Consider the following 26712-nt stretch of genomic DNA (forward strand, 5'->3'; position numbering starts at 1 on the left):
ATTCCAGCTCTTAGTAAATGGAGGTATAAGTGAGAGAGTAAATATTATCTTTTCCTGCGTGTGATTTTAAAGGAGGTCAGTCCCAGTAATGTAGGGCAGCCATGGAAACAAAAAAGAACTGGATGTTGTCCACCAGTACGCCAGAGGGGGGCAGCTGCTAAAATCGCAGTCAGTCCAGTGTATTGCACATGTGTCCCTCTCTCCCAGTTCTTAGGGATATACAGGTGTCCCCTACTGCTTATGAAGAACCCCCTCTACAATGAGGCAGACAGGTGGTTTGTTTTTCTCATCACACTGAGTACTGTATCAGTGTGTGTGTTGGCACTTGGTACTTTCTGTGGTCTCTGATTTTGTCCTCCACCTTCCCCGCTCTGTATTCATGGTCTGTCGGGGCCCTCAGAGGACTGAACCCCACTGATGTTGCAGGGGGGAGGTAATGGCCGCAAGACCTATCACCAATCTGTTGGCTCCGCAGGCAAACCTCCTGCTCCGACCTTTCTGCGCTGTGCATGAGGTCAAGATGGCGCCCGTCTCCAGTCCTCAAATCTGGTCCGCGGTCGGGAGCGCTGGTGGTGAAGCGCGTCCGCTCAGAATGATCCTGTGTCCAGGTGGGCAAAATCTGAGAAAGCAGGGGAGGCCAGACGCAGTTTCAGGGTGTATGTCCCCCTAAATAATCTCTGCTTAGCTCCACTGCTAGCCATGCCCCCATGCCAGGGACTCTTCGCTCCAACAGTCAGGACAGTTACCCCAACTAGAAAACTGATTCCCAGCAAGACAAATAGCATAACGCTGAAGTCTCTTGCTGACCATGCACGGCTCTTCTGGGAAACCTTAGATAGTCTGCTGCACCCAGTGGTAAAAGCCTGGCACTCGTATTACCCCACCTGGCACTCAATAAACTGGTTAGGGCAGAAGCTAGTGACATTTAACTATCTGAACGTGAGTATGAGTATTTTCCACTCTTCAACACTACTCTTAGGGTGGTATTACACGGAACGATTATCGTTCGAAAAATCGTTCGGATTTGAACGATAATCATTTCGTGTAATAGCAGGCAACGATTAAACGACCAACGAGAAATCGTTGATCGTTTAATAGGATCAGTACCTATTTTTATCGTTTGATCGTTCGCTCATCGTTCGCACATCGTTCGGTGGAATAAGAATTCACAGCTGAAACGTACGCAATAGTGACGACTAAACGACCGCAAGAACGATCATAAATAACGATCATCGTTTCATGTACTTGGGCGAACGATTTCGGGTCGTTTGCCTTAGCGGTCGTTTAGATCGTTTATCGTTAATCGTTAGTCGTCGGAAAATTGCTTGGTGTAATAGTACCCTTACTAAACTATCCCAGCAGATTACATAGCTACCTAGACAAGGCCCCCTACACTACTTGCAAGCTACCAGTTCTACTTACTTTTCATCTTCTGTCTCATCTGCGTATTCCTTGCCTTAAGTAATTCTTAAAGGGGACCTGTCACAAAGTTAATTTCTCCAGAGTGGTGTGCAGACGTACAGTAGCTGCTGCTGGGAGATCAGGTATATTGTTGTTATTTTAAAGAAGTCCAAAGAAACTGAAAAAGGCAGACAGACAGACATGTGGGTGCGGGAAAATAATTTTAAAAAGTATCCTTACCTATCCTTGTGCCCCGTAGTGCTACTCCTGCATCCCGTTGACAGCTCTCCAAGCTGCAACATCACATACCTGGCTGAGTGACTGCCCTGTCTGCCAATCAGTGACTGGGGCAGAGCACCGCCCTAGTCACTGACTCAGCGAGTGGGCAATCACTCTGCTAGGCTGTGACATTGCAGCTGGTTTCTAGCAGAAGATGGCAGTCGATGGGACCCGGGAGCAGCACATTGGAGGCATGGGGATGAGCGAGTTTACTTGTTTATCATTTTCTCGCACCCCCCTGCCTGTCTGCCTTTTTCATTTTCATGGAACTTCCTCTTTAATTCCTACCCTACCAGGACAATTTTAGTTTTTGCGTTTTAGTTTTTTCCTACTCATGTTTAACCCTTAGAGGACCTGGCCAATTAAAATTTTTCCTTTTTCGTTTTTTTCCTCCTTGTGCTTAAAAGGCCATAGCACTTGCATTTTTCCACCTGGAAACCCACATGAGCCCTTATTTTTTGCGTCACTAATTGTACTTTGCAATGACAGGCTGAATTTTTGCATAAAGTACACTGCGAAACCAGAAAAAAATTCAATGTGTGGTGAAATTGAAAAAAAAAAAAAAAAAGCATTTCTTTTATTTTGGGGGTATTTGTTTTTACGCCGTTCGCCCTGGGGTAAAACTTGTTATATGTGTTTCTCAAGTCGTTACGATTACAACGATATATAACATGTATAACTTTTATTGTATCTGATGGCCTGTAAAAAATTCAAACCATTGTTAACAAATATATGTTCCTTAAAATCGCTCCTTTCCCAAGCTTATAGCGCTTTTATCCTTTGGACTATGGGGCTGTGTGAGGTGTCATTTTTTGCGCCATGATGTGTTCTTTCTATCGGTACCTTGATTGCGCATATGCGACTTTTTGATCGCTTTTTATTACAATTTTTCTGGATTTGATGCAACCAAAAATGTGCAATTTAGCACTTTGGGATTTTTTTTGCGCTGACGCCGTTTACCGTGCGAGATCAGGAATGTGATTAATTAATAGTTTGGGCGATTACATGCGCGGCGATACCAAACATGTTTATTTATTTATTTTTATTTATAACATGGGAAAAGGGGGGTGATTCAAACTTTTAAAAGGGGAGGGGGCTTTTTATTGACAACAACACTTTTTTTTTTACTTTTACACTTATACTAGAAGTCCCCCTGGGGGACTTCTAGTATAAGTACACTGATCTCTAATTGAGATCTATGCTGCATAGATATGCAGCATAGATCGATGAGATAGGCACATTGATTGCTTCCGTCTGCTGCAGCCGGAAGCAATCGAGTGCCGAGACGGGATCAGCGCCATTACGGAGCTGACTCCGGAAGGGATAAGATGTGTGGATCGCTCCTCCGGGACAGCGCCCCGGAGAAGCGATCCTCCCCACTAGACACCAGGGAACGGCTGCATCAAGTAATCGGATGCAGCTGTCAACTTTGACAGCTGCATCCAATTACTATATTAGCGGGCACAGCGATCGGACCGTGTCCGCTAATAGCTGCGGTCCCGGGCTACATGCGGCACCCAGGACCGCGGCGGTTCATAGTGCAGCCCCGCTCTGAACAAACGTAGGCGGCCCAGGGCGTACAGGTACGCCCAGGGTCACCTAGGGGTTAAAAGGCCATAGCGCTTGCATTGTTTCACCTACAGACCCACATGAGCGCTTATTTTTTGCGCAAATAATTGTACTTTGCAATGGCAGACTTAATTTTTGCATAAAATATGCTGCGAAATTAGAAAAAAAATATACAAGCTGTGTGATGCACTGTTAAGCCCTTCAAGAGAGGACTAGCCCACACATCACCTCAACCCATGCCGAGGACTAGGAGTCACTGATCCGGGTGGAGCAAGGTTACTAAAAGTCAATGAACTCCTTCTCACAGTGCCAGTGTACTTAGGAAATCCTAACCATTCCGCTCAACCCAGGTAACAGGGTCTGGGGCCTGTGTCACCCATTAGTAGGGTTCTGCCAAAGCTAGTGGGCATCAGGTGGTGTGAAGACTCTAGGAAAGGTCAAAACACAGGCACAAGTTGTTTCTTCTTCTTCTACAATTATTCTTCTATGCACTCCAACATCCCGGCAGATCACATTACTAATTGGGTTGAGACTCTCACGGCACTCTCCTCTCTACTACCTCAGTACAACCTTACCAACTCTACTCCATCCTACTCCGCACTTATCTCACAGATCTGGTGGTTTTATGTAAGTGTATTTATTGGAACTGTATTAAGTGTATTTCAAGATTCGTTGTATTACCTGCTGCACATTTACAAAGAGTAAACCAAGTCAACGTTAACACCTGAGTCTGTGATTATTCGCTACTACCTGCACAGCACTTGCACCGCAACCTTGGGACATTTCCCCTTTCTGTGGGGGGCGGGTCCTACCAATATTCGGGAGGGTTACTACACCGCTCTGACCACCTGTGACTACATAATCCCAAGGGACCCTGCAGAAACCCGACAGGACAGCGACCACAGGGGAGAAGGGTACAACCGGCCAAACACTAGAAAAGCATGCCATCACACCTGTGGGGTCATGTGACAAATCTCTTAAGGGCCATCCACCACCAGCAGTGGTGTCACACTTCCACCTAGCAAATGACTGCCCGTCCCACCGCTACAATATCGTATGGGGGCTCACCACACACTTAGTCATTTAGTTTACAGTGTGGTAGTCTGGAGCACTGGGGGGGGGGGGGGGGGGTTGTTAGGAGCACTGCCTCATCCCCCATAGCGCCGATTTGGCCAGGGACGGATAAGCTCTATGGGGCTGGGCAGTGCTCCTAACGGTTGTGAACGGGATTGTGAACTAAATGACTTAAAGAGAACCAATCATCAATGAAAATAAAAAAATTTTTTTTCCCTAATTAGATGTATTTACTTATTTTATTAATATTTGTAAATATAATTTATTACTTTTTTGGCTGTGTTTTTAAAATATTAACTTTTTACTTTCCTATCTCGCGCCGGCTCTTTTCAAAAGAGCCGGCGCGAGACAGGAAGCTCCCGTCATGCAAAGCGGCAAGGCCGGGCGCCGCCATCTTGATGACATCACTTGCGTTCCACCGCTGGAACGCAAAAGACTAAATCAAGATGGCGGCGCCGGTCTTGCTGTAGCGGACCAGAGGATCAGGTAAAGTATAAGATACAGACTGCAAAGGCAGTCTGTATCTTCATTTTGTCTATTTATTAAGATACAGACTGCCTTTGCAGTCTGTATCTTATACTTTACCTGATCCTCTTGTTCGGTGAAGAAAGGCCGCGCGCCGCCATCTTGAATACGTCACTTTGCGTTCCAGCGGTGGAACGCAAGTAGCAAAATCAAGATGGCGGCGCCGGCCTTGCTGTAGCGGACCAGAGGATCAGGTAAAGTATAAGATACAGACTGTAAAGGCAGTCTGTATCTTTCTGAAGTCTATTTATGAAGATACAGACTGCATTTGCAGTCTGTATCTTATACTTTACCTGCTCCTTTGTTCCGGTGCAGTAATGCCGGGCGCCGCCATCTTGATGACGTCACGCTGGAACGCATCGCTGGAACGCACGTGACGTCATCAAGATGGCGGCGGCCTGCATTACTGCACCGGAACAAAGGAGCAGGTTGTCACGGCCGCGGCGGCTTCCCGCGTCCCGGGTTGCCGCCGCGACCGCCTCCTGTCCCGTGCAGCCGCCGGGGTCCTTGTGTTGGGACCCGGCGCTGCTGCTGCTTCGGCCCCTGGGGCGCCTCACCTCTCCTCCGTGCATGTCGCGCTCTGTACCCGCCCCCTAGGGCGCGCGCGCGCCGGCTGTCTCAGATTTAAAGGGGCAGTGCGCTCCTAATTGGTTAGTGGCACCAATCACTCCCCTATAAATTCCAGCATGCCCTGTCCTTAGTGTTGGAGCCTCTACATGCTTCCCATAGCGTTGGCCCAGCCCCCTGTTGTTCCTGTGTCCTATTCCGCTACCTGGTCCCAAGTCCCTGTTCCTGAGTCCTATCCGTTACCTGGTCCCTAGTCCCTGTTCCTGTTCCCCTGTCACTCCATCTGTTCCCGTGTTCAGCCTGTCACGTGCGCTCTCACCTGCAGACCATTGCCTGTGCCATCTCCTGCCACGCCTCGCCTGCCGACACCAGCAACCAAGCCAGGGGTAGCGACCTGGGGGTCGCCTGCCGCAGCAAGTCCATCCCGCCTTGCGGCGGGCTCTGGTGAAAACCAGCGGCCCCTTAGACTCCGCCCCCTGGTGAGGTTAGTGCCATCGCTGGTGCCGGTCCAGTGGATCCACTACTCCAGGCGTTACAGTAGGCTCCAACCATGGATCCCGGCGAGGTGCCTGATCTCCGTGACGTCGCCAGAGTGGTCACTCAGCAGGCGCAACAAATCCAGAGACAGTCGCAGCAGATCCAGCAACTCACTACCGCCTTACAGCAGCAGACTACTGCCCAGCGCACACCACCTCCTGACGCTTCTTCTTCACTCCGACTGGCTCTCCCTAACAAGTACTCTGGGGACTCTAAGTTGTGCAGAGGATTCTTGACTCAGTGCACCATGCACATTGAACTTTTGAGTAGTCAGTTTTCCACCGAGCGCTCTAAAGTGGCTTTCATCATCAGCCTATTAGAAGGTAGAGCCCTGGCCTGGGCCACGCCACTGTGGGACCGTGATGATCCTGTTGCTGCCAATCTCCGGGCCTTCCTATTCGAGTTTCGCTCCGTCTTTGAGGAACCTGCCCGTGCTTCTTCAGCCGAGACTGCTCTCCTCAACCTCTCTCAAGGCAGCTCCTCTGTTGGTGACTACGCCATCCAGTTCCGCACCCTGGCAGCTGAATTGGACTGGAACGAGGCCGCCCTATTGGCCACCTTCAAGAAGGGTCTGTCTAGTCGAGTGAGAGACGTGCTCGCTGCCCGAGACCTGCCTACCTCCCTGAACGAACTCATTCTACTGGCCACCCGAGTTGATACTCGTTTTTCGGAGAGGGAGGAGGAGGTTCGGCATGAACATTTACTAAGCCGTTCCCGTCGCCATCCCCAGCTGGCGCCGGTTTTCCAGAATCCTGACCTTTCGATGTCCCAGCCCTCTCCTGAGATTCCTATGCAGGTGGAACGGGCTCACCTGACGCCTGATGAAAGAATCCGGCGCCTGGAGCGGAATCTCTGTCTCTATTGCGGTGGTTCCGATCACTTCCGGCTGGGATGTCCCCAAACATCCGGAAAATGCTCGCACCTAGGTCCGGTGGGACAGGTGTCCCTAGGTGTGAATGCCACCTTTCCAAGTCTGTCTATGCCAGTTTCCATCCGGACTCCCTCAGGACAAAATCATCAGACTACTGCCTTCCTCGATTCTGGGTCAGCAGGCAGTTTTATTGCGGCAACATTGGTCCAAAGATGGCGGCTACCCGTGACCCGACTAGCCAGGCCCCTGACTATCTCCTCGGTCACGGGCGAAATTCTTACCGACCGTGTGTACTACCAGACCGCACCTTTAGTCCTCCAGGTGGGTCCTTTACATCAAGAAGAGATATCCTTCTACGTCCTGCCCCATTCTTCCCCCGCGGTCCTCCTGGGACTCCCGTGGCTGCAAGAACATGCCCCTCAGCTGGACTGGAGAACCGGGGAGATTCTCAGTTGGGGTCAGGACTGTTCCAACCAGTGTCTCAAGTCACCTCAGTCCAAGGGTACTATGTCGTTTCCTGTCCCTGCCAAGCCTCTATCCGGCCTACCGGCAGAAGACCAAGACTCGGCAGATGCCTTCTCTGCCGAGGTGTACCCTCTCTCCGTACCCAAGACTGAGCTCATGTCCTCTCACCACCGGGAGAACTTACAGAAGGACCTCGTCCACAGGCCCACATTCCCTTGCCACGTTTTACCGCCTGATCGCCTAGTACCAGTCGTCACCTCCACTCTTCGGAGAGTACCCCCCGGAAAGACTCATGTTCACCCTGCGCTTCGAAGAGGTATTTTGAAGTGGGGACATTCCTCGTTGGAGGCCGGGCACCCTGGAGTCCGTAAGACCGGCCAACGGATCTCTCGCCACTACTGGTGGCCCAGTCTATCCCAAGAAGTCAAAGACTTTGTGGCTTCCTGTGCCATTTGCAGGCAAGAAAGAGGGGGAGGCCAAAGGGGGGGGGTACTGTCACGGCCGCGGCGGCTTCCCGCGTCCCGGGTTGCCGCCGCGACCGCCTCCTGTCCCGTGCAGCCGCCGGGGTCCTTGTGTTGGGACCCGGCGCTGCTGCTGCTTCGGCCCCTGGGGCGCCTCACCTCTCCTCCGTGCATGTCGCGGTCTGTGCCGGCCGGCGCGCGCGTCCCCGCCTCCTAGGGCGCGCGCGCGCCGGCTGTCTCAGATTTAAAGGGGCAGTGCGCTCCTAATTGGTTAGTGGCACCAATCACTCCCCTATAAATTCCAGCATGCCCTGTCCTTAGTGTTGGAGCCTCTACATGCTTCCCATAGCGTTGGCCCAGCCCCCTGTTGTTCCTGTGTCCTATTCCGCTACCTGGTCCCAAGTCCCTGTTCCTGAGTCCTATCCGTTACCTGGTCCCTAGTCCCTGTTCCTGGTTCCTGTTCCCCTGTCACTCCATCTGTTCCCGTGTTCAGCCTGTCACGTGCGCTCTCACCTGCAGACCATTGCCTGTGCCATCTCCTGCCACGCCTCGCCTGCCAACACCAGCAACCAAGCCAGGGGTAGCGACCTGGGGGTCGCCTGCCGCAGCAAGTCCATCCCGCCTTGCGGCGGGCTCTGGTGAAAACCAGCGGCCCCTTAGACTCCGCCCCCTGGTGAGGTTAGTGCCATCGCTGGTGCCGGTCCAGTGGATCCACTACTCCAGGCGTTACACAGGTAAAGTATAAGATACAGACTGCAAATGTAGTCTGTATCTTCATAAATAGACTTAATAAAGATACAGACTGCCTTTGCAGTCTGTACCTTATACTTCACCTGCTCCTTTGTTCCGGTGCATTAATGCCGGCCGCCGCCATCTTGATGACGTCACGTGCGTTCCAGCGGTGCGTTCCAGCGTGACGTCATCAAGATGGCGGCGCCCAGCATTACTGCACAGAGGAAGAGGAATTAGGTAAAGAATAAGATACAGACTGCAAAGGCAGTCTGTATCTTCATAGATAGACTTAGGGAGAGAGAATCTTTGATAATAGGGATAGTAAATTTTAGGTGATTGGTTCTCTTTAAGTGGACAGGAATGGTGCAGAGAATAAAGCTAAGAGACATACCTTCATCTCTGGCGTCTCCTGTGCAATAAGGACAAATCAGCAGGTTAAATTTGTCTAACCTGCTGATAGTTCCCCTTTAAGTGACTGGGTGTAACCACCGCTCTGCTGGTTATTCAGTGGCAGACATTAGGTTTTGTTTCTTCCTTTTTCCGTCAGCCATGGCGTCTGCTATTCTGAGAGAGGAGCTCCTATGCTCCATCTGTTTATCTGTATTTAAGGATCCTGTAATGCTGAGATGTGGCCACAACTTCTGCCGGCTCTGTATTGATCTTGTGCTGGATACACAGGATGGGTCTGGAGTTTATTCCTGTCCTGAATGCAGAGAAGAGTATCAGCAGCGGCCTGCACTGATGAGGAACATAAATCTCCATAATGTAGCAGAACGTTTCCTGGTTACTCAGCCAGACCAAGAGGAGATCACCGGGATCTGCTGCACTTACTGTGTGGACTCTGCTGTACCTGCTGTGATATCCTGTCTGCTCTGTGAGGCTTCTCTGTGTGATAAACACCTGAGAGCTCACAGCAAGTCACCAGAACACGTCTTATCTGAGCCCAGCACTTCCCTGGAGAAGAGGAAATGTTCTGTCCATAAGAAGATGCTGGAATATTACTGCACCGAGGACGCCATCTGTATCTGTGTGTCCTGCAGATTGGATGGAGAACATCAGGGACACAGGGTGGAGATGCTGGATGAGGCCTCTGAGAAGAAGAGGAGAAATGTTCTCCAGAAACTGATGACAAAGAGAGAGGAGACTGAGGAAAGAGTCCAGAGTGTGGAGGAGCGCAGGAGAAAAGCTCAAGAAAAAGCAGCTGGAGAAGACGAGAGAGTCACTGCCCTGTTTACAGACATCAGGAGACGGCTGGACGACCTGGAGAAGAGGGTCCTGAGCGAGATCTCCAGGCAGGAAAAAGAAGAGTTATTGTCACTATCTGCTCTGATCCAGCAGCTGGAAATAAAGAAGGACGAGCTGTCCAGGAAGATGAGACACATTGAGGAGCTGTGTAACATGGCGGATCCACTGACTGTTTTACAGGAACCAGACACAGGTGACTTGTGTGATCCTGAGGAGGGGGGAGGTGATGAGGACACAGGGAGACGTGATAGACAGCTCCATGATGTAGATGATCTGGATGTGACTGTGATCTCAGACACATTCCGCACATTATGTGACATAATATCAGGTATAAGGATCTATGGGGAGGGTCCTGCAGACATATTACTGGATGTAAACACAGCTCATAATAATCTCCTTATATCAGACGACCTGAAAACTGTAACCTGGACCCTAGAGAAGCAGAATCGTCCAGAAAGAGCAGAGAGATTCCAGAATTATCCTCAGGTGATGAGCGGCAGGAGATTCTCCTTAGGGCGACATTACTGGGATGTGGAGAGCAGTAGATCAGTGAGATGGATTGTGGGGATGTGTTATCCCAGTATAGACAGGAGGGGGCGTCAGTCAGTCATTGGAGATAATAACAAGTCCTGGTGTCTGGAGAGGGGTAATAATCAGTATTCAGTGATACATGACAGTAAAGGTTTCCAGTTACCTGACAATATCTCCAGTAATAGAGTCAGGATCTGTCTGGATTATGAGGCCGGGCAGCTGTCGTTTTATGAGCTGTGTGACCCCATCAGACACTTACACACCTTCACCGCCACCTTCACTGAGCCCCTTCATGCTGCATTATGGGTATGGGGAGGTTCTATAAAGATAGTGGGGGGAGGCAGCAGCATCCGCTAGGAAAACCTCTAATACGACCAAAGACATCACAGAGAGTGCCATCTAGTGGACGGATAGAATAACAGAACAGGTTAGGTTATAGCTGAGCTCTCTCTGTGCTGCACCTCTTCTCCACTAACAACAGGGGTGTCATGGCAGAAGTTGTAGAAAGTTGAACTTCCGTCTCTTTTCTAATATTTTAGTTTGTAATTTGTCTTGTGTATTACGCTGTAAGTGAAGTGAACAAAAATATTTCCTGAATTGAAATTTAAGTTTTTGTTGGGTTATGTCTCTTGGTAAAAGGGGGGTTGTCAGTCACTGTATCTGTATGGGGCCCAGTAATCCCTGATGGCGGTGGTGTTCAGTAGCTGATATAACAATCCATCTATAATAAAGATATATTCCTGTATACTAGCATGTTCAGTCAATGATTGTACTTTCTTTATTATCTGAAAATGTAAAGTACGTGCCCCCCTCCCATGGGTATACTACAGTCTCTGTAAGGGGCCTTTCTGTTGCCACCAATGTTTGTGTTGGAAACTGCAGGGCTGTCTAATACCTGATCCCCACTGTGATCCAGTGCAGCTGCACACACAAAAAGCTGTTGATACAGAGCAGTGACCCCCCCTCCCCCGTATACTCTATATTCTTATCAATAACCCTGTGAGTGCAGCAGTGCTGGATCAGAGCGGGGGAGCCTGGCAGCTCCCAACATGAACATTGGTGGCAGCAGAGAGGCCGGTGTCGCCCCCTACTACTGCCCGTAAAGGTAAAATCTATAAATAAATTTAGAAAATATACAATTACTTAAATTTATATTACAGAATATTCAAACTTTACTAAAGCAATGTATGACATAAAATAAAAAAAAATCTTACTTTTGGAGTACCCTTCCAGGAAGTAAAACAAAACTACTGCTTTCTTTCTAAAACAGAGCCACCTCTGTCCTCAGGTTGTGTGTGGTATTACAGCTTGGCTCCATTCACTCCAATGAAATTTAATTGCAATACCACACGCAAACTGAGGACAAGAGGCCATGTTTCCTGAATCTGGAATAACCCCTATTAGCTATGTATCTATAATATGTGACTCCTATGGGATCAGCTCCTTCGTGGTGACAGCTTACTGCTGCTGTGCAGGTCTCTGGAAAGACCTTAGGGTATGTTCACACTGAGCAAATGTGGCGGAATTCCGCCTGCCTCAGTGTCCCATAGTTTGTCTATGGGAGGGCTGGAGCGACTCCACTCCTGCCGCTCTCCATGCAAAGGAGGCAGGCGGGATGTAGAGACCTGTTGGTGGACTGTGATGCCTCCTGTGGTGGTATTGTAGAATCATACCCATGACACTATGAATCTTGTTCATAGAATATATTATTACTGCAGACTGGGCAGGGGTTCAATAAAGTTGGGCATATACCTTCAGGCTATGTTCCCACACAGTATTTTTGCTCAGAATTTTGCAACCAAAACAAGGGGTGGATTGAAAACACAGGCAATGTTCACACACTGTTGAAATTTAGTGGATGGCTGTCATTTAATGGCAAATAACGGCCGTTGTTTTAAAATAATGACAAACATAATTTAAAAAATAAAGAAAAATCCACTTTTTCCATATAAAAAATACATTTGACACTGCCTGAGCCGGATTTGCTGTAGGCACAGGCAATGTCTTTGTACCACTGTGTGTGCGCTGGGAGATGACAGAGAAGAAGCGCACTGCCGGATGAGGAGCTGCTGGGAGAGGAGCTGCTGGGAGAGGAGCTGCTGGGAGAGGAGCTGCTGGGAGAGGAACTGCTGGGAGAGGAACTGCTGGGAGAGGAACTGCTGGGAGAGGAGCTGCTGGGAGAGGAGCTGCTGGGAGAGGAGCTGCTGGGAGAGGAGCTGCTGGAACAGGAGCTGCTGGAAGAGGAGCTGCTGGGAGAGGAGCTGCTGGGAGAACACTGCTGGGAGAGGAGTTGCTGGGAGAACGCTGCTGGGAGAGGAGCTGCTGGAAGAGGAGCTGCTGGAAGAGGAGCTGCTGGGAGAGGAGCTGCTGGGAGAGGAGCTGCTGGGAGAACGCTGCTGGGAGAGGAGCTGCTGGGAGAGGAGCTGCTGGGAGAACGCTGCTGGGAGAGGAACTGCTGGGAGAGGAGCTGCTGGGACAGGAGCTGCTGGGAGAACGCTGCTGGGAGAGGAGCTGCTAGGAGAGGAGCTGCTGGGAGAACGCTGCTGGGAGAGGAGCTGCTGGGAGAGGAGCTGCTGGGAGAGGAGCTGCACTATTTGAGGGGGTTAAATATACTATATGGGGGCACAGAGGGGACACTATTACTGGGTGAAACAATACAGATGGGCACTTTGTAAAGAGGTGAGAATGGTGCTGTAGTGAGGAGCCTAAAATGTTTATCTCGCAGATCCTGTGGGGATGAGTAGTGGTCGGGAGAAGTCTTCATGATGGCCGAAATGATGTGGAAGAAAAGGAAAATGAACAACTCCCATCAGAGAAGACGTTGCCTGTAAGTCCCTGGGTGTAACCACTGTGTAATTACTTATATGAGGGGAAAGAGTGGGGGTACAATTAGGTTATGGGGTTCCCAGGCACATTCTTTGCACAGAGGTCCTCTGCTATCTATGTCCACCCCTGCTGAAGGCTGATATTGCTTCTCAATAATAATAATATTGCTGCAGCACATGGTTAGTGATGTTCGTGCAGTCAATCGTTATCAGCATCGGATAATTTTGAAACATATTTTAAGACAGCAATCATCTGATGAGCTCCTCCTCATCGGCTGTTCGCTGTCTGTATTACATAGGACAATATCTGCCTTATTTAGCAGATAATCTCTCTGTGTAATAGCACCCTAACACCCACTGATCAATATATTCCTAAATTTCCAGGAGGGATAACAGGGGAACAGCACTATTACAGGAGAGAAGTGTACCTGGCAGGAAGAAAATGGGTTACAGGCTGCTACACACACAAACACCTCACTGCTTAGGAAACAGTGCCACCTACTGACTTACTTACATTACTGCTGCTGTTGGATGTTTCCAGAAATAGGGAGGATCTATGCAAATTATGTCCATATTTAAACCCACTGTTACAGGAAGTCAGTTGAGTCTGAGGGGAGAAGAGCTGGAGGTGAGGAGGGAGACATCAGCTACATCTCTATGGGGAAATAGGCCCAGACAGGCTATTGTAGGGTATGGCACCAGCCTCCATCTTCACATAACAAGTATTCTCCCATCACCACGTCTTAAAAGGATTTTACTCACTACAATACAGTGAAGTAATACAATGTCAGTATGATAGAATAGAACTTACACAGGGAGATATATGGCGCTGTCTTATAGCGAGATTCCCTTTGTTGCCCATAGCAACCAGTCACAGCTCAGCACATACCAGAGAAATGTGAGAAATGAAAGCTGAGCTGTGATTGGTTGCTATGGGCAACAAAGAGAATCTTACTATAAGACAGCGCCAGAATCTCTATCCACTACAATAGATTACATTACTGCCAACCGTAACATAATGTAATTGCAGCGAGCCGGGGGTGTGGAAGAGAGTGAGGGGATGAGGAGAGGATGATGGTGATTGTAGTTTTAGGCGTGTAGGTGGCTATGAGGGGGTGCACTGAGGGCTGCAGAGTGAGAGCGTGCTGTACCTGCGGGATGGCTGGGTCTTGTGGTGCACCACATCCTTACTGACTGACTTGTTACGGTCTCTGGTGGGCACCAGGGGTTTCCACAGGAACAGGCTTCTCTCTGGAGCCTCCCTGTATTCTCCCTCTCTTCTGTGGGCTACTGCAGAGGTTTTTGTAGGGGGGCTTCAACTGTGTGTAAGGTGGTCGGTGGTGTGAACCTATAATCCCCCCCGGGGACAACCCCAAATACTGCTGTCCGGTAATATAGCCCTTGATGGTGGTTTGGTGCAGGTAGACCAGGACAACAGGAAGACAAGGAGGGAGGCAGGATAACAATAACTCCTTTACTGATGAACTTGTAGGTGTTTTACAGTCCTGTGGCATACAGCTGTTAATACTGACGGCCTTGAATGGGTTACTGTGCCTGTAGAAAAACTGGTGGTGTGTGGAGAGATGATCTGCCTCAGACCTTGGTCTGTCACTACGTGTGGGACGCTGGTGGGCACTGTGATCATGTGGATTTCTTCCCTAATGGTTCTTGAGTCTGTTTCCCTCCCTGTCAGCCAGGGAGCTTTCTGCTTTAAGTTACTAGGCCGGGCCGTAGGCCACAACTTTCGGGTCCTAGAGGTATCCAGGGGTCCTAATAAATCTTCCCCCCTGAATTCAGAAAGAGGGGTACAGAGGCCTCAGTTAACTCTGCTACCCTAAATATTGAAGTCCATTCACTTGGGTTCCTGATCTGAGGATTCCCACTGACTGTAGATCTGCTGGCCCTTTCCTGACAGTGCACCTGACAAACTTTCTCTCAAAGTCTTTTCCCATTCTGTCTGCAGCAGCTATGGTGAGTGCAATACCTCATCCAGACTTGTGCTGTTTGGGGGCGACCTTCTCCGCCGGCGGTGCTGGCCGGGTTCTGGTGTGGTGTTTTTGGGTCTGGTCCTGTGGCATGGGGGTCGCAGGGCCGTCCCATGGCCCCCGTTCCCTGACTGTGCACGCCTGCGGGGTTGGTAGCCACTGACTGGCACGGTGTGGACTTAGTGTAGGGACCCATGTGTATCAGATACCGGCACGAGGTACATGGGGCAGTATGGCTTGATCAATTCATACACAAAATTCTGATGTGTTTTTTATTTAGCCTAGGGGCACTAGTATCAGCCATAGGTGTGAGGTGCAGCGCTTTTTCTTCCCTGAACCACCTTTCTCTCAAAGTCTCTCTGTTTTAGACTCACCTCCTGCTGTTTTCTTGCTGCTCAGTTTATACTCTCTCTATCTCCGTGTTCCCCTCAGCAGCTTTCCTCTCTTTGCTCTGTAGCATATTAGCATACTCCGCCCACTTTCTAGTAAGTTCCAGGGGCTTACTACACTACCTGGAGCTATTCCCACTAAGGACAGTAGGTGTCACTGTTTCCTAACAGTTTGTGTGGTGTGCTGTGTAAAGCATGTAACCCATTCTGTGCCTGCCAGTTACACTGGTACAGAGAAACACATATAAGGCTGCATTCCCACGTTCCGTGATCCTGACGGATCACGGACGTGGAATGCATGTACCGGAGCCCCCCCGCGCCTGGACAGCATCTGTAATTAGATGCTGGGAGCGGGGGAGACTCTATTCATAAGCGCCGCGCTGTAATGAATCAGCCGCGCGGTGCTGTTACTACAGCGCGGCGCTTATGAATACAGTCTCCCCCGCTCCCAGCATCTAATTACAGATGCTGTTCGGGGCGCGGGGGGACTCCAGTACATGCATTCCACATACGTGATCCGAACAGTTTACATAGGAACATGTTACCTCATATAACATATAATAAAGCACTTGTGGACAGGTGCCATCCTAAACCCAGCCACAGAAATTGCGCTCTGGTATACTACATAATCACCCGACAAGCAATAAGGGAATTATCGGTCAAACAAATGGCCCTCTAAAGTCGGTCTTGGTGCCGGCCACTCAGTTCAGCAGAGTCTATGACGCCAGTGCACAACCTTTTTATGGTGTGGGACAGATTGGTGCCTCAAGGGCTGTAGTCCCCCCCCCCCCCCAGTGCACCAAACCACCTAATTTACATATTAATAACATGGAAGATTTAATAAAAATGGTGCTAAGGATGAAGGTAAGAAATTTGTCTTCATTCCCAGCATCCCAGTGTGGTAAAAAATATTATATTATGGTACATTATAATAAGTAAGCCACATCACTAGGCTAGGATCCTATCTGTGTCATAGACTCTGGTCAGGGTCTCCATTGTAGATTCCATTCAGCAGCAAAAAAAAAAAACTAAGGCAGGACCGCCTGCTGCATCCCATTTTAGAGGCTTTTTAAATTGGTTACCTTACACCTCAGTGACCACCAATATTCTGCTTTTACAGTGGTCCCTAATGGGATGCAGCAGGCGGTCCTGCCTTGTTTTTTTGCTGCTGAATGGAATCTACAATGGAGACCCTGACCAGAGTCTATGAAATAGATAGGATCCTAGCCTAGTGGTGTGGCTTATTAAATAAAATGTGCTATAATATAATAATTTTACCACACTCCTTCCCATGGTGCATCCTGGTGCCATCTCTTCCCCTGAGAAATGACCCACACGCATTCTGCCATCCACATGATGAAGAACATGATCAATCAGACCAGGTATAAGAGGGAACTAACCAGGGGCGTAACTAGGAACCATGGGGCCCCATAGCGAAAAAAACTGCATGAACTGAGAGAACAAAAAAGCGTTGTGTCGGGCAAGGTTAGCCTTGGGAAAGTATGGGAAAGGTTCTTGCGACTGGAGGTGCACAGCTATATATATATATTAAATCTATAGTATTTGTGCAAGCTTGTAGCTTTACCTGTAGATATTTGATGTAGCTCCTCTGCTGTGAGACAATGTCCCCCGGCAGGTCGGGTGGGTGGTTGGGGGGGGGGGGGGGGGGGGGGGGGGGGGGGCTTCAGTTCGCTCTGAGATGCTATGGTGCTGGCAAGAGGGAGTGGCGCAGTGGTGCTGTTACCCTGCTGATGCGGGCAGCTCAAAAACGCTGTGGCTGGCCACTATGACACAATGTGCAAAAATAAAGGTTAAGGCTCCCTTCACACATGTTTACAATATGGTCTAGTATCCCAACATACATTCCTAGCCAGTACCCACATGGCACTAGTGTACCATGTGTAGGGATCTTCCCGGGGGATGGTGTGTTTGGACACAGTTCACAGCAGACTTGGACTTGTAAAATAACAGCTTGGGATTTATTTGCAGCATAAACAATCCATCAAACAGAAATATAGCAACACTGTGCTTTAAGAACAAAACAAAAGGTCTTGCCCGTCTGGGCGCTAACTAACAAAGCAGGTTACCTCTCTGACACTTCAGTCGGCAGTATTGCGGGGTGTGAACAGGCCCCAACAGCGGCTGTCTTCCCAGCTCTCACCAAACAGACCACGCAGGCTGTTTACTCCTGTCTGAGAGCCCCCACCTGCATCTCTGTGGAGCTCTTACCTTCTCAGGCTGATTAGGGTCAGAGCTCACCTGATGGCAAAACCCAAACTGGATCGGGGGGAGGGAATGGCAAGTCCCACTACCAAAACCTACCTGCCATTCCATGTAAATCCAGGCCCGGTAAAAATAAATAATAACTCAGCAGCATAACACTGCTGAGCAACAGATCCCTCCTGGACTTACCATCTCACACTATGCATCAGCCTAGGTGAGATGTACACCCCCTCGAACACATCTCCTGTGACCTGTCTACACATGCTACCATCTCCCCTTCATGTACTGTGTCATTGTTTTATGTGTTGCAGAACTACAACTCCCATTGTTATATGATGTAGTCATGCATGTTATCCCACACAACATGCTGGGGGATGTAGTTCTACAGCTTACTCTGTACCCCATGCTGGGAGATGTAGTCCTGTATATTACCACACACCATGCTGGGAGATGTAGTCCTGTATATTACTACACACCATGCTGGGAGATGTAGTCCTGTATATTACCACACACCATGCTGGGAGATGTAGTCCTGTATATTACCCCCACACCATGCTGGGAGATGTAGTCCAGCATATTACCACACAGCCTACTGGGAGATGTAGTCCGGCATATTACCACACACCCTACTGGGAGATGTGGTTCTACTGCCACAGCTTCCCCGTCCTATACTGTGTCATCCTGTTGCAGAACTACAACTCTCATTATGACCTGCTAAGAGGGCTTGATGGGGGTTGTAGTTCTGCAACCTGGATGTCCACAGGCTGCAAAACTACAACTCCCACCATGAACTGTTAGCAGGACATGGTGGGGTCTGTAGTACTCTGGGGGTACTCTCACCTGCCCTGGTTCCAGCTCTGTTCTTTGCTGGTTGCTGTGGCTTCCTTCCCTTGATCTTCTCTCTGGTCCAGGAGGGAAGTGAAGGTGATGAGGGGGGTGCGGGCATCGCCACTAGAGGGGGTGTATGGTGGTCCTGGCACATTTTGCGGAGGATGGGGGAGGGGTACATGCTCTGGCACTGGGTGCAGGGAAAGGGAGGAGTGTGCGGGAGGCCTGGATTATAGTGAGGGGGAGGGGTACCTGCTCTGGCACTACGTGCGGGACGGCCTGGGGCTACTGGGGGGGGCAGGGGGGGGTGGCGGGAAGTTGCGGTCCGGCTGCTCTGACACTGTTGCGGGCGGCAGCCCAGGGCTACTGTTTGGCGGATGGGCAGAGGAGGTGGAGCACAGGCGACTCAGGGACACTCTGACACTGGGGGCACCCTCACAGAATGAGCAGAGGATGTGGCCCAGCTCAGGTGCTCCAACATCCTCCTGGGACTATGACTCCGCCCCCGGTAAGTGCGCGGCAGAGCATGCGTTCGGGCGTACACTTACGTGGGGGGAGGAGACAATACGGCAGCTGCTGCAGCATACAGTGCTTCTTATAGCACCAGCAGGACACGGGAGGTGGTGAACTTGAGAGGCAGGGCCGGCCCCATGCGGGTAGGTAAGGGCCCAGCCAGAACACACCTGACTAGCTTGCCGGGCCCCTTGATGTGGCAGGCCCCGTAGCAGTGGCTACAGCTGCTACGGCGGTAGTTCCGCCACTGGAACTAACCTTTAGTTACATCTCCTACTTTACCCTACAGACCCGCACAACACAATTTTTTTATTCATACATCATTTTTAGTTGAGTGGCAGCAGTAGAGGGCAATATCGGCTGCCCCCAATGTTCATGGTGGGAGATGCAGGGCTTCCCCGCTCTGATCCAGCTGTATGTACCCTGGATCAAAGCAGGAGACAGCCCTGTAGTTTCCTACTTAAACGTTAGTGGCAGTAGCGAGGCCCCTCAACGTAATATGATGTATAAGTAACTATACATTTATTTAAATGAAGTTATATAATAAAATTAGAGATGAGTGAACCGAACCGTTACGAACCAGATTCATTGCGAACTTTCAAAAAGTTTGTTACGAAGTTTGTTAAAATCGCAACAGCGTCGCAAAACTGTATTGTTTTCACAGAATGGAAGAGGATATAAGGAATTATTACTCCTATAATACCTTATATCCTGTTTTTATGTGAATATCAAGGTGTGTGATGTCACTACAGGAACAGGAAGTGCCTGAGCGTCCATACTCTTTCTCATTGTGTATCTAGACTGCAGAGAGAGAGGAGCTCTGTGCTAGTTAGGGAGGGAAAGCACATAGATAGATAGGCAAACAAGTAGATAGCTACAGGGAGGTAGAGAGAGGGAGAGATAGGCAGAGATATGAAGTAAAAAACTTGTGATATCCAGGCAGAGATAGGGAGATAAAAGACAGAGAAAAGTGAGAAGAGTCAGAAACAGCTACCGTTCTGTGACTGAGAGGAGACGCTAGTTGTTGCTGCTGTGCTGGGTGCCGTCAACCCCCGTATAGCTGCAACCAAAAAAGTTCATTATAAAAAAAACTAAAAAAAGAAAAAAAAAGTTTGTTTGTTTGTGATACCCTGTACATTGCTGCTTTGCTGGGTGCTGTCAACCCCGTATAGCTGCAACCCACAAAGTTGTTAAAAAAAAAACTAAAAAAGTAAAAAAAAGGTTGTTTGTTTGTTCGTTTATGATAACCTGTACATTGCTGCTTTGCTGGGTGCTGTCAACCCTGTATAGCTGCAACCCAAAAAGTTGTTTAAAAAACCCTAAAAAAGTTAAAAAAAAAAAAGGTTGTTTGTTTGTGATAACCTGTACATTGCTGCTTTGCTGGGTGCTGTCAACTCTGTAGAGCTGCAACCCAAAAAGTTGTAAAAAAAACCCCTGGCCTGGAATCAATCAACTGCTGCCTCCTCCTCCTCAAGTAGCCTCTCCTCCATAATACTGGCCTGGAATCGATCAACTGCTGCCTCCTCCTCCTCCTGAAGTAGCCCCTCCTCGATAATACTGGCCTGGAATCGATCAACTGCTGCCTCCTCATCCTCAAGTAGCCTCTCCTCGATAATACTGGCCTGGAATCAATCAACTGTTGACTCCTCCTGCTCATCAAGTAGCCTCTCCTCAATTATACTAGCCTGGAATCGATCAACTGCTGCCTCCTCCTGCTCCTAAAGTAGTCTGTTTTTAATTATACTGGCCTGGAATCTATCAACTGCTGCCTCCTCCTCCTCAAGTAGCCTCTCCTCCATAATACTGGCCTGGAATAGATCAACTGCTGCCTCCTCCTTAAGTAGCCTCTCCTCGATAATACTGGCCTGGAATCGATCAACTGCTGCCTCCTCCTCAAGTAGCCTCTCCTCGATAATACTGGCCTGGAATCAATCAACTGCTGCCTCCTGCTGCTCATCAAGTAGCCTCTCCTCAATAATACTGGCCTGGAATCGATCAACTGCTGCCTCCTCCTGTTCCTCAAGTAGTCTGTTTTTAATTATACTGGCCTGGAATCGATCAACTGTTGCCTCCTCCTCAAGTAGCCTCTCCTCGATAATACTGGCCTGGAATCAATCAACTGCTGCCTCCTCCTCCTCATGTAGCCTCTCTTCGATAATAATGGCCTGGAATCAATCAACTGCTGCCTCCTCCTTAAGTAGCCTCTCCTCAATAATACTGGACTGGAATCAATCAACTGCTGCCTTCTCCTGCTGCTCAACTTGTCTCTTCTCAACAATACTGGCCTGAGAGGCGAGCAATCAACTGCTGCCTCCTCCTGCTGCTCAACTTGTCTCTTCTCAACAATACTGGCCTGAGAGGCGAGCAATCTACTGCTGCCTCCTCCTGTTTCTCGACTTGTCTCTTCTCAACAATACTGGCCTGAGAGGCGAGCAATCAACTGCTGCCTCCTCCTGCTGCTCAACTTGTCTCTTCTCAACAATACTGGCCTGGGTGCAATCAAGTGCTGCCGCATCCTCCTTGTAAACTTTTTTTTCAATATTTTTTGTCACTATTTTGGCACTTTTATTCACTATATTTTATTATTATTATTATTATTCCTATTATTATTATTATTATTTTTTTTTTTAAATTTTCCTCATTATTTTTGCACTTTTTTCCCCCCACTTTTTTCATTGTAATATCAACTGCAACTAAACGAAACTATACCCTATCACACTCCCACTATTGTAGCTGCAATTATTCAGCCGTTAGAGCAAGGTTAGTTTTCGGTTCGGACTAATCCGAACTTCACAAAAGTTCGCCGAATCGAACCGAACCGAACTTTTCAAAAGTTCGCTCATCTCTAAATAAAATTATAGTTAAGTAATAATATATATATGTATATATATATATATATATAAAACTGTTAATCTCCGCTATCTTCTATGGGCTACCCAGACGAGCAGCCCCTCCTGCAGCTTCCCCCCCCCCACACTTGCTTTCAGTGCATGTGATAGTAATAGCGTGTAGTAGGGAACGAGGTGCAAGTGAGTGCTGACCTGACAGATTGTTCCCTTGCTCTTTATTATCAAGCGTTTAATACGGCCCTTAAAGGGGAACTCCATATAAGGAAAACTTGTTTTCTATTAAAAGTACATTAAAAGTTATATAGATGTATACAGTGTATTACCATATCTGTACAGTTCTGCCACACTGGTAGCTGATTGAAATCCAGGAAGTGAAGAAAAATGGCCTCAGTGCCAATCCACATTGTCTCCTGCTCCCACTGCTCTAACACCTTAGGAGACAAATATTCCATGCCATTGTGTGTGCTTGCTGTGCACAGGCTGATGATGCAGACAGGGGGCAGGGTGTGATGTCACAGGAGGCTTGGCTGGATTCCCCAATTCCCTGAGTGATTCACCATCTCTGACCAGCCAGAAGCAGCTGCTGCAACTTTACTGATTGTGCAAAATTCTGCAGTGAAATTAGGGCTGTGTTCACACATGTTGGAGTGTCATTGCAGTACTGCAGCATCTTCACAAAAATGATACAGTAACAATTAAATGATGCTAAACGCCACAGAGGATCAGAGCCGACACTGCCAATCCCAACTGGAAATAAGGCATAAATAGTATATTCCATGTAAGATAATATCGGATAAAGTTCTTATTGTGGGGCTCAAAGATAAAAAGTGCTTGATCATAAAATGTGCATGGAGATTAGAAGAATTTTTTTTTTAAATAAAATTCAAAAAGTTCTTTATTCCAATATCAGCGTTACAGGTAGAGTATACAGTGTGCTGTGTGGGTGGGAACACAGGGAGATGATAAAGTACAGCAAATAATTCAGTAACACAATGAAACTGCAATGCACTCTGGAACCTGTAGTACTGTGTACAACTGCTCAACCAGGAAGTACAACCACACAATACAGAACAAAGCCCCCGAAAACAAATGCATTTTTGTTCGTTTTAAAACTGGGATAGATAGGTAAGTAATGCTATTTGCTTCTGCAGAAGGTTCATTTTTACTTACCTCTACCTGGAGTTCCCCTTTAATGTTGGTCATTAGTGGTGATTCTTGGCTGCTAATAGACTGTTTTGTTGACCCAGAGTGTATATCTACCCTATATGTAAAGTGTATGTTGTTAAGGGGTTAAACAATGTCAATCAGGTATGTGCCCCAAAAAGGACCTCAATAATTTGCAACTTGCCTTGTCACAGTACAGAACGTAGAACGGTTGCCTCCATACATTTAATAGTGGCAGCTTTGGACTACTGCAGCCACAGCTTCCATTCAATAGGAGTCAATGCTCCAGTATTTCAACGTACTCAGCATCCAGAGCTGGTCAGCAAAACTTCAAGAGGTTAAATTAATGGGGGTGGCCACTACTCTGGTTATCCAGCTCAGACACATTTTGTTTAATCTCTTCCTTCCTCTGTCAGCCATGGCGTCTGCTATTCTGAGAGACGAGCTGCTCTGCTCCATCTGTTTATCTGTATTTAAGGATCCTGTAATGCTGAGATGTGGCCACAACTTCTGCCGGGTCTGCATTGGTCGTGTGCTGGATACACAGGACGGGGCTGGAGTTTATTCCTGTCCTGAATGCAGAGAAGAGTATCAGGAGCGGCCTGCACTGATGAGGAACATAAATCTCCATAATGTAGCAGAACGTTTCCTGGTTACTCAGCCAGAACAAGCGGAGATCACCGGGATCTGCTGCACTTACTGTGTGGACTCTGCTGTACCTGCTGTGATATCCTGTCTGCACTGTGAGGCTTCTCTGTGTGATAAACACCTGAGAGCTCACAGCAAGTCACCAGAACACGTCTTATCTGAGCCCAGCACTTCCCTGGAGAAGAGGAAATGTTCTGTCCATAAGAAGGTCCTGGAATATTACTGCACTGAGGACTCTGCTTGTATCTGTGTGTCCTGCAGTTTGGCCGGAGAACATTGGGGACATCAGGTGGAGATGCTGGATGAGGCCTCTGAGAAGAAGAAGAAGAAACTGAGAAATGTTCTCCAGAAACTGATGACAAAGAGAGAGGAGACTGAGGAAAGAGTCCAGAGTGTGGAGGAGCTCAGGAGAAAAGCTCAAGAAAAAGCAGCTGGAGAAGCCGAGAGAGTCACTGTCCTGTTTACAGACATCAGGAGACGACTCGACGACCTGGAGAAGAGGGTCCTGAGCGAGATCTCCAGGCAGGAAAAGGAAGAGTCACTGTCACTGTCTGCTCTGATCCAGCAGCTGGAAATAAAGAAGGACGAGCTGTCCAGGAAGATGAAACACATTGAGGAGCTGTGTAACATGGCGGATCCACTGACTGTCTTACAGGGACCAGACACAGGTGATTTGTGTGATCCTGAGGAGGGGGGAGGTGATGAGGACACAGGGGGACATGATAGACAGCCCCATGATGTAGATGATCTGGATGTGACTGTGATCTCAGACACATTCCGCACATTATGTGACATAATATCGGGTATAAGGATCTATGGGGAGGGTCCTGCAGACATATTACTGGATGTAAACACAGCTCATAATAATCTCCTTATATCAGACGACCTGAAAACTGCAACTTGGACACTAGAGAAGCAGAATCGTCCAGAAACAGCAGAGAGATTCCAGGATTATTCTCAGGTGATGAGCAGCAGGAGATTCTCCTCAGGGCGACATTATTGGGATGTGGAGATCAGTAGATCAGTATATTGGAGGGTGGGGATGTGTTATCCCAGTATAGACAGGAGGGGGCGTCAGTCAGTCACTGGAAATCACAACAAGTCCTGGATTATAGGGAGATATAATAATCAGTATTCAGTGATACATGACCGGGAAGTGATCTGGTTACCTGACAATATCTCCAGTAATAGAGTCAGGATATATCTGGATTATGAGGCCGGGCAGCTGTCCTTTTATGAGCTGTGTGACCCCATCAGACACTTACACACCTGCACCGCCACCTTCACCGAGCCCCTATATGCTATATTATGGGCACGGGGGGGTTCTATAAAGGTATTGGGGGAGGCAGCAGCATCTGCTAGGAAGAGTTGTCATACCCTGCAACATGACCAGAAAGCAGTGACATCACAGAGAGCGCCATCTAGTTGATGGACAGCATAACAGGTCAGGTTATAGCTGAGCTCTCTCTGTGCTGCACCTGATGACATTATTGTTTCTCCTCTCCACTAACAACAGGGGTATAATGTTGTATAAAGCTGGTCCATATGTTACCTTGTATTTAGGCTGAAAATGACCAAAAATATGTCCTAAACTCAAACAGAAGTTTATTAGGGCTATGACTTTTGGCAAAGGGGGCCCAGTCACTGTATCTGTATGGGGCCCTGTAATGGTGCCTTTACACAGGCAGATTTAGCTGACCAATTTTGGAAGCCAAAGTCGGGAATGGACTTGAAAAGACAGGGAATCTCAGTCTTTCCTTTATGACCTGTTCCCTGTTTATAGTCTGTTCCTGGCTATGGCTTCAAAAATCAGTCAGATAAATCTCTCTGTGTAAACGCACCATAATTCCTGATAGTTGCCCAGGTGTTCAGTAGCTGATATAACAATCCATGTATAATAAACAGATATTTTACTGTATATTAGTGCCTTTCTGTATTACCGTGTCTTTAACTATACATTCTTCCACATTTGAAAACAGTAAGTACCCCTTTCACCGCTATCTCTGACTCCACCAATGATAAACTAAAAGAATAGGATCACTGTTAAAAAGAGGGTTGTGTCTTCAGGTCACCGCCTTCTCCAAAATGATTGACAGCTAGAGGAGGTGGAGTGGCCTGAAGACACAACAGGACAGGAGAGCCGGAGAGTGGGATGCCAGATCACACAGCAGCGCGCTAGTTATGTATGCACTGCATGTGTGATCTGGAAACTGAAAGCACAGATCTATGCATATCTGTGCTGTCATGGCCGCACAAACAATAGAAGGATTATTTGTGTGGCCTGGCAGCTAGATTTATTGTGCTTTGTAAAGGCACTGCAAACGAGTGCCAATCACGTTGATCGGCACTTGTTTGCATCCTTACATCGCCCCTTGTTGTGCCGTGTAAAAGGACCCTAATACATGACCTATGCCATGTGACCCTCTCATCACCCCTTGCCCAGTATTAGCATGCTGATGTTGGTCAGATCTTTGGTGAGATCTTACAGAGTGAAACTGCACAACACGGCAGCACCATCTACCTGCAAAGTTTCATACTGTCTAACATGGAGGAGGTTACGGAGAACCTAACCCCGGAGATCAGATTACTGCTACTCACACCAAGGTATAAATACTGACAACTCCTTCACAAGCACTGGTCCTGTGGCGACCCCTACTGGGCTATATACTGGCTGGGAGGACAAGTCAGGTAAGATCTGTAGATGACCTATGTCAACTCTTGCGGTCATATAGAGAAATGATACCCTGGACACTATAGTTATCTGTAATAATATTTAGTGATAGTTGTTACTGCTTTTGTACTACGCCGGTCTGGAGGGTAAAGGAGGGGATACAACCCTGTGATGGATTCTACACAATGAGGAGCAGATTACATTGGTACAGCTTTAGGCTGGGTTCACACTATGTATATTTGAGGCTGTATTTGGTCCTCATGTCAGGTCCTCATAGCAACCAAAACCAGGAGTGGATTGAAAACACAGAAAGGCTCTGTTCACATAATATTGTAATTGAGTGGATGGCCGCCATATAAC

At 48.3% G+C, this 26712-nt stretch overlaps 1 protein-coding gene across 1 annotated transcript; it reads left to right on the forward strand.

The window, feature by feature from the left end:
* The first annotated feature begins 9030 nt into the window (after positions 1-9030).
* Positions 9031-25579, forward strand: LOC138773964 (uncharacterized). Its single transcript, XM_069954517.1, has 3 exons — positions 9031-10609; positions 13676-13710; positions 23308-25579. The coding sequence occupies exons 1-3, from the start codon at positions 9031-9033 to the stop codon at positions 25108-25110; spliced, it is 3417 nt and encodes a 1138-aa protein (XP_069810618.1). The 3' UTR covers positions 25111-25579.
* The last annotated feature ends 1133 nt before the right edge of the window (positions 25580-26712 follow it).

Source organism: Dendropsophus ebraccatus, chromosome 1, assembly GCF_027789765.1.
Source record: "Dendropsophus ebraccatus isolate aDenEbr1 chromosome 1, aDenEbr1.pat, whole genome shotgun sequence".
Taxonomy (NCBI): Eukaryota; Metazoa; Chordata; class Amphibia; order Anura; family Hylidae; genus Dendropsophus; species Dendropsophus ebraccatus.

Bases quoted from the DNA above. Each gene is read 5' to 3' on its own strand.
- LOC138773964 (XM_069954517.1), top strand. From the start codon at position 9,031: ATGGCGTCTGCTATTCTGAGAGAGGAGCTCCTATGCTCCATCTGTTTA. The intron at 10,610-13,675 runs GCTAGGAAAACC...CCACTGTTACAG, and splicing joins GGGGGGAGGCAGCAGCATCC to GAAGTCAGTTGAGTCTGAGG. The intron at 13,711-23,307 runs GTGAGGAGGGAG...TCCATTCAATAG, and splicing joins TGAGGGGAGAAGAGCTGGAG to GAGTCAATGCTCCAGTATTT.